General features: G+C 38.6%; 1 protein-coding gene across 1 annotated transcript; it reads left to right on the top strand.

The window, feature by feature from the left end:
- The first annotated feature begins 7,239 nt into the window (after positions 1 to 7,239).
- LOC141687180 (uncharacterized) lies at positions 7,240 to 8,889 on the top strand. Its single transcript, XM_074492371.1, has one exon. It carries the CDS (start codon positions 7,240 to 7,242, stop codon positions 8,887 to 8,889), a length of 1,650 nt encoding a protein of 549 aa, XP_074348472.1.
- The last annotated feature ends 11 nt before the right edge of the window (positions 8,890 to 8,900 follow it).

The following is an 8,900-nucleotide window of genomic DNA, read 5'->3' as shown; positions in this document are numbered from 1 at the left end:
CAAAGAGATGTTTTGGTTGAAGAATTTTCTTGAGGAGTTGGGAAAGAAACAGGCGGACAATGCTTTGTATAGCGACAGTCAGAGTGCTATTCGTCTTGTGAAGAATCCCGTGTTTCATGCTAGGACAAAACATATTCAGCTGAGATATCACTTTACAAGAGAGTTGATAAGCAATGGTACTTTGTCCTTGAAGAAAATCCTTGGTTCAAAGAATCGTGCAGATATGTTGACTATGGTGGTTACGAATGAAAAGTTGAAACTTTGCGTAGTTTCAACCGGCCTTCAGAATTGATTGATGAGAAGGCGCTACACTAGTTAGAGTTATTGATTGAATAATTGATTTTACTAGACTTACAAGAGTGAAGTGAAGATTGGCCAGACTCCAAGTGGGAGATTGTTGGGTTTGTGGAGTCTAATAATTGAGCCCATGAAAATAGACTATTCAGATTCAGATTAGTTTATGGATTAGTCTACTTTTCAGATTTGGACTATATTTTGATTTAGGGCTAGTTTCTTCTCTTATAAATACTCATATAATTGTAAAATCATAACACAACAAATTATAAGAGATCAATACAAAATTAGTGCGGCTTGTGGAGTAGGAATTATCGAACCACGTAAATCTTTGTCTTGTGTGATTTTCGTTTCTTTTTTTTTTCTTGTTTATTTGCTTTAGGTTTTGATTTCGTTGGTGTATACTCAACAATATAGTACATTTATTTCCAAGTAATATCGATATTTGAAACCAAATTATTTTGAATAATGAACATCATGCTCTACAAATACATTCATCTGACTCATGTAAAGGGGGCATGGAGCTCAATTTAAAATTAAAGGAATCATTAACATATAACTCAAGATCATCTAAATCATTGTCGTTATATATTATCCTAATCCCTTAATGTAACTGTCCAGTAGGAAATCCTGAATATGTGTCACTTTCGAGGAGTGGAAAACCCTGTTTGTCTCTCTAAAAAAATTAAAATTTAGTAAGTAGATTCTCACAAATAAAACTAAACTAAAAACTTGTCAAATAGTGCACTGATTTTGGGGGACAGTCCCTTTAGTGAATAATTTAATCAAATCCATTCCTAATAGTACAATTTGCAGCAATTCTTATGCTAAAGTAAAATGAACTTCAATTGGAACCACTTTGCATTCTCGTAAAATATGATCCTCCAAGTCAATAAATTAGATTCGAGAAGGCACAAATGCAAACAGTCTAGCATCATTTGTGATATATACACCGAGACCACCTAAACGAATAGGCAAAGTTGCCAACCTCCATTAAAGGTCACACAATTCTGAATATTCTGGCATTACATATTTTCTAGTGTGAGCAGAAGTCTCTAAAAATTATGGTGGGCGGGTGCACAAATTATAATAGAGTTTATTAGTCACATACAAACCATAAGTAACATAAACTCACAGTGAGGATCATTAATTTTCTCCAACGCACCCATAAAACTCTACTCATTTTATCATTTTTTAGCTAATTTCTCAACAAGCTCCTCATCAATGCTTATAGAACCACCAACAAATTTGACCCCTACTTGAGACCTACCTATATCAGGAGGCAAAACTTTATATCGAGAAATACATGGGTCAGTAACAGGCTTATGTTTTCCCTATATTTAACTCCAAACCCAATCATGACCAATTTAATTGAATAACAGTCAATGTCTTGGAAAACTCAACGGAATACCCATTCATAGTATTATCATCCAAAATATCACGTATAAAGAGAAAGAGTACATAACTCACGTATTCGAAGAATTAACATGTGTAATATCAGTGTAAAGAGGATGATCTCGATGGATCCTCTTGTTGTAAACCACAGTCCATATAAACATAAACCCTATAAATAACCTAGTCGGTTGCTCGTAAAGAAACTCCATCCAAAAAGATAAAGACAAACACCTAACTCAGACTTCTTCAAGCTTTGTCACAACAACCATATTGAAGATGTTTTTAAAGTCCCCCAAAAACATAGATAGATCACGTTTTGACGCATGTACCTCAATGAACCGACTAATTACAAGTAAATCACTACACCAAACAAAAATCCCTTAATAAGTAGTAATCTCATTACCTACGTCACTTTAGAAACTAAAGTATTCATGTGGTATCTATTGTAATTAATCTGACTCCACCATCAAGCTTAAGTAGGGGTTTTAGCGGAGCGCTTGCAATAAACTCTGCCGGAGAAATGAGACATTTACCTTTTAACCAAACTATCAAACTAGTGTTAGGTTCGCAAGAAACTCTTTGGTCATGACATACTCGAAAACATAGTAAACATCAAATAGATGTTGAAACATCAAACCATCCCATCCTCAAGAAGTCTTTTTATAAAAAGATTTAACATAGCGGAGGACAATTTTATCATTTATTAAAAGAGGATCTTCGGTACCTATAAAAGTAGATAATGTTGGAGCGGATACATATGAATGCTTCTAAAAGTCTAGTTTGAGTGATATCAGGTACAACTGCATATGATGTCAATATTTTAACTGCTGCCGAACAATGACCAACAAAAATTTTCATCAAACTTTATTTCACGTTGTCTTTTTTAGAAAACTCATCAGGTTGAGATTAGGAAGACATGATGTATTTTTAAATAAGGTGTCAAATAACTTAAAAGGACCTCTAAACTCACTCTAAATTGCTAGAGTAGTAATAAGGATGCACTTTTGTTATAAGGTTGTTCTATTTTCAGATTTTTTTTCTTTTACGTTCATGTAAAATGAAGATTTCAAGTATACCGGTAGAATAATAAATCGTATCCAAGAATTGAATCACATAAGGAAAAGTTGAAGGGTTGTTTACTGTCCTAGCTAAAATATTCTTTAAAACTCTTGAAAAAATAAATACAAGAACATGACAATATAAAATGAGCGCTAAAATACTTTATCAAGTTTTGCGATAAACAAAACACGAGATATGCAATTGATTTAGGATATGAAAGATTCACAATATTGCTAACAAGCCCCTCTGTGTTTAACATTTTACAATTGGTAATTTGCCCATTTTTTCTATGTATTTGTTTGATATAGAATTTTATCAGTTTGCTTTCTAAGAAAGAAATATATTGTCAAATTTCGAACCAAATTCTTGAAATATGTTTAATTAAATTAGGCAGACGTTCTATTTTCAGGAAATTATGCGTACGTTTTTCTGTCAGGAAATTAAGCATACCTTATTACTTTAAAATTAACCGAAATATTTTCCAAACTAAATGCAAAACGAGAATCATGCATATCAAAGTATCCAAATTATATTGGTATTAAAAAACACAGCACCCTTCCCCTGTCTTATACCTTCGCCATTAATCTTTATACCAAGCTTGTTTTTCTCTATTATTATGGCATCCAGAAACTCAGAACACTCGGGTAGTATGAATTCTGATGAATTCTCAAACTTTATTGGGCATAACTATGTAGCCCCCCCTCTTTTGGCTTTGCCTGCACCTAATTTCGAAGAGGTGGCTAACCCTATTCCATTCTCTCCCAAAACGCTTAGGCGTATACAAGAAGATATGAGTCTCATTGCTGCGGGTGGTTCTGCTCACCGTGTGACAGGTCCAAGCCAGGGTGTTTCTTCACACTCATCCAAGCAGTCAAAAACTAAGTCCATGGACTCTATCTCCAATTTAGGTAATACCTCTACTCCAGTTCTTGAAGACTTACAGGATAACTTTCATGTCCAAAACGGGGTATTAACTGTCTTTGTCCCAAAAGACTCTGATAATTTTGTTAATATTGATAACGATGGCTCTGGTGAGATTGGTGTTGCAAAACCCCCTCCCCCTGTGATAGGTAACTGGAGTTCTGTTGTCACCAAGAATATTCCCTCTGTGAGCACTAGCTGTAGCAATAATGTTGAAATTACCTTTAACGAGGACGGCTCTGCAACAATCAAACCGCCTAAGGAGTTTCTTTCGAATGCTAGAAAATTATGGGATACTAGCTTAATAGGGCATTTCATTGGGGGTAGCTTTGATTTCAAATATGTGTGGGATTTTGCTTTCAGATTATGGAAACACAAGGGCTTAAATAGAGTGTTCTATAGCTCAAAAGGGTATTTTACTTTCAAGTTTGATTCGGTTCATGAAAAGGATGCAATTTTAGCTTTGAACTCGGTACAAATTGGTGGGAGAACATTGTACTTGGCCCCATGGATGGAGGCAAATAAATTTAAAAGAAATATTATTGATTCAGTTCCTTGTTGGATTAAGTTCGAAGAGGTGCCATATTCATATTGGTCCCGGGAAGGGCTTACTTTCTTAGCAAAAGCAGTTGGTACCCCTCTGAAGTTTGATGAATTTACAGCAAAATTTGAGCCCACAAAATATGCATTTGTCCAAGTAATGCTAGCTTACTCTAGTCCAAGACCTGATTTCGTTTGGGTGCCTGTCCAGGACCACTGTGGTGAAGAAGAGTTGGTTAAAGTCAGTATAATTTATCCTCAGTTACCTTATTCCTGCAGCCACTGCAAGGCATTTGGGCATTCTTTCTCTAGATGCACCCACAACCCCAATGCAGTCTTACCAGCTCCCAGGAACAGGTATGGGGAGACTAATTCTAGGGGGGGTAAAAATGCAAGGACTGCTAATAAAAACAAGGACAAATCTGTTGATGAAGTTCAAGCACAGGAAGGGGGAACAACAGAAATTAATCCAGTGGTTGTTGGAGAATTCCTTGGTTGTGACATAGTTCTGGATGAGGACCAATCATTGGAAGACCATAATGGTGATGATCTTCAAGATGATCTTCAAGTTACTGATAAGGATGAGGGAAACAGAGATTTGGATGGTGCTTCAGTTCTGGTGCATAATCAGGACACTTCAGTTTATTTGGAAAAAAATCAAGGAATTGACACAGTCGATATTGTTAATACAGACGAGAGGGATCATGTTGAGGAGCCTGCAGAGCCAGTTGAGGAGCCTGCAGAGCCAGTTATTCAGACAATTGTTACTAAATCTCCAGGTCAGAAAAGACGAAGGGGCCGTAGCCAAGATGCTACTCGAGCTCAACCTCTGTCAGCTATGCCTGCAGCAGCCCCAGCGCCTGCAGCACACGCAGCGCCTGCAGCTAAGCTTCAAACTCACCCGGTTGTGATTGCTCTCAAAGCAACCAAACCTGACTTAGTTGATGAAGTTGCCGAGAACTCTGATTTAATTGATTCAGATGGGTTTGTTAAGGTGGTCAACAGGAAAAGTCCGTTATACAAGAAAAGTGCTAAACTGGCTGCAGGGCCAGTTATTCTCAAACGTCTCCAATGAAGTTTGCTTCATGGAATGTGAGGGGGCTGAACAAGGGTCCTCACCAGAAAGAACTGCAGAATTTTGTTTCTTTGAATAATATCAGCCTTATGGGAATTTTGGAAACTAAGGTTAAGGCTCACAATTCGGAAGGTATTTCGAAAAGGATTAACAGGAATTGGAAATGGCTTTTTAATTATGATTTTCACCACAATGGTAGAGTTTGGGTCGGTTGGGACCCCAACATTTGGACAGTGAATTTACATTCAAGTAATGCCCAATGTATTTCTTGTCTAGTCACTTTTATTGAAAAGAAAATTACTTTTTTGGTTTCGTTTGTGTATGCCTTTAATGATGCATATGATCGAGTTGCTTTATGGGATTACTTCAGTAGTCTTCAAATTAATTCACTCCCTTGGTGTTTAATGGGAGACTTCAATTGTGTTCTTGGCTTGGATGAGATTTCAGGGGGCAGGGAGCATTGGACTCCAGATATGCAGGCCTTTAAGGATTGTCTTCTCAATAATGGTTTAGGTCCAATTCGTACGGTTGGAGATGTCTTTACTTGGACTAATAAGAGAGAGCATAACCTGGTTCTGAAAAGGCTGGACAGGATGGTGGGGAATGCTGCATGGTTCCATCTGTTTTCTGAGGGGAGTGTTTTCATTAAGCAAAGGGGTCTTATGGACCATAATCCGCTGATGTATGAAGAGCCGATGCAGATCTCTAGATTGGGTAAACCCTTTCAGTTTTTCAACTTCATGATTGACATTCCTGGTTTTTCTGAGTTGGTATCTCGCACTTGGTCTCAAGGCTGTTTGGGCAGTCCAATGCAGCAATTCAGCTTCAAACTTAAAAATGTTAAGAACGCTCTCCGTGATCTTAACAAAGAGCATGGGAATCTTCAAACCCTGGTGCATCAATTCCGTACTCAGCTTCATGAAACCCAAGATTTATTGGCTTTAAACAGGAACCCAGCTCTTGAAATACAGGAACAGGAGCTTATTGATAAACTCAATTTGGCACTTCTTAGAGAAGAACATTTTTTGTTGCAAAAATCCAGGGTCAAGTGGATGCATAAGGGAGATGGCAATAATTCGTTCTTTCACCACCAATGTAAGGCGAATTGGAATACCAATAAGGTCCTTAGCCTTCAAGATGAGGAGGGGCTTATGGTTCATGGGCAAATGGAATGTGCTAAGGTGGCAGTTTCGTACTTCCAAAGTCTGATGAGCAATGCTTCGCGTTCTAATGATTTGGACCTCAGCTCGGTGGATTGCAAATGCATCAATGAGACTCAAGCGAGGGAGTTGGTGGCCCCTATCACCAATTCTATCATTTACCTGACTTTGAAATCAATGAAGCGTAACAAGGCTCCAGGACCGGATGGGTTTAATGTTGAATTCTTTTTGGCAACCTGGGATATCACTGGGACTGATTTTTGTGAAGCAGTGAAATATTTCTTTGTAACAGGCAGGATGCTCCCTGGAACTAATGCAACTTTTATCTCATTAATCCCTAAGGTTATTACTCCTTCCCGAATGCAAGAATTCAGGCCAATATCCCTATGCACTGTAATATACAAATGTATATCGAAAATCATTGCCTCTCGGTTAAAACGTGTTTTACCAGCAATTGTCAATGATGCTCAATCAGCCTTCATTCCTGGACGCTCTATTTCTGATAACATTCTTTTGGCTCAAGAGTTGTTTCGGGGTTACGATCGTGAAACTGAGGCCTCGAGGTGTGCACTCAAAATTGATCTTCACAAAGCATTTGATACTCTAAACTGGGATTTTATTGTTGCAGTTTTGAAAAAAATTTGCTTGCCTGAGGAAATGATTTCGTGGATTCAAGGCTGTATTTGTTCTCCCAGATACTCAGTCAAGTTGAATGGAGTAATTCATGGGTACTTTAAAGGCACAGTGGGCATTAGGTAAGGGGACCCTCTGTCTCCTTATTTATTTTCCTTAAGCATGAATATCCTTTCCTGTTTGTTAGCCAAGACTCCTCCTGGGTTTAAGCATCACTGGAGATGCAAAGATTTGAACATCTCCCACTTGCTCTTTGCTGACGATGTTCTTTTATTTGCTAGAGGATGTAGGGAATCGGTATCCCACATTATGGATAACCTGGCTGTCTTCTCGGCTTGGAGTGGGTTAAAACCCAGTGTGCACAAAAGCACCAGCTTTTTATGCAATTGTGATTCGGGGTTTGTTGATTGGTTTGATTCTACTTACTCAATTCCGAGAGGATCTTTACCGGTAAAGTTCCTGGGCGTTCCTTTGATTGCTTCTCAGCTATGCATCAACGATTGTGTCCCGTTGATTAACAGAATGACTTCTAAGCTCAATTCTTGGGCTAATCTTTTTCTGTCTTTTGCTGGGAGAGTTATGTTGATCAAGGCCGTTCTTCATGCTATCCAGGGATTTTGGTGCAGCCACTTCATTTTACCATCTGCTGTGCACCGTAATATTCAATCGATGCTTACCAAATTTCTGTGGAAGGGTAACATAAACCAGAAAGGAGGTGCTAAGGTGGCATGGGAACATATTTGCTTACCAAAGGATGAGGGAGGACTGGGATTAAAAAATATGGTTCATTGGAACAAGGCTCGTATGATTCACCACCTCTTAAAAATAATTTCAAGATCTCCTACGTTGTGGGCAACCTGGATCAATCGAACTGTGCTTAAACACAATCACTTCTGGACAATGAAAGTCCCAACAGATTGTTCGTGGATTTGGAGAAGAATTCTCAATCTTCGAATGGTGGCAATTCAATTCATCTCTTATCACATTGTCACGGGTGAATCTATATCCCTGTGGTTTGACCCGTGGTGGAGGTCTTGTTGCCTTGCAGATTCAACCTCTTCTCCAATTATTAATCAGTGCTCATTGCCTCATACTGCTACGGTAGCTTCAGTCATTAACTCAGGGTATTGGATGCTTCCTAGACCAAACCTGAGAACCCATCACGTTGCTCCTTTACTCACTGCTTGGATTGAAGATCCTAATCTTCCAACTATTCACTCTTCTGGATGTGATCACATTTTATGGGATGGGGTGCCGTCTATTAAGATCAGGACCTGGAATATTTGGAACTCCATCCGTGATACGAAACCACCGGTCCTATGGCACAGAGCGGTTTGGCACAGGTTGCAGATTAATAGATTTGCTCATCATCAGTGGCTTACCTGTCTTAACCGTCTCAACACCTTGGCCAGACTCCATAGGTTCGGCATTGCTTCTACTCAGCAGTGTTTTTTATGCATTATGGGAAGAGAAACCATCACTCACTTATTTTTGCACTGCACCTATAGTAGATGGATTTTGATGGAGCTGTTTAGGCATCTTGATATTTCGATTGCTCATGCTTCCTGGACAGAGTTTCTGCAGAGTTTCACGGACTTGCCAGACAAAGCCAAAGGGAATATAGCTGCTTGTTATGCCCAGGTGTTTTGTTATCATATATGGAGGGAAAGGAACGCGAGGTCTCATGGTAAAGGTGTTTTCGGACCAAGGAAATTACTTCATGGAATGGTTCAGGATATTAAAGCTCGGATGTCATCCTCAGAATGGTTCAATGCAGTTACTTCTTCAAGACCAGATCTTTTGTTCTTATAATTTGATTCTTG

Source organism: Apium graveolens, chromosome 2 (assembly GCF_009905375.1).
Source record: "Apium graveolens cultivar Ventura chromosome 2, ASM990537v1, whole genome shotgun sequence".
NCBI lineage: Eukaryota > Viridiplantae > Streptophyta > Magnoliopsida > Apiales > Apiaceae > Apium > Apium graveolens.
Note: the sequence above shows the minus strand (reverse complement) of the source record. Positions and strands in the feature narration are given on the sequence as shown.

Coding starts and splice junctions, on each gene's coding strand:
- LOC141687180 (XM_074492371.1), top strand. CDS start 7,240: ATGAATATCCTTTCCTGTTTGTTAGCCAAGACTCCTCCTGGGTTTAAG.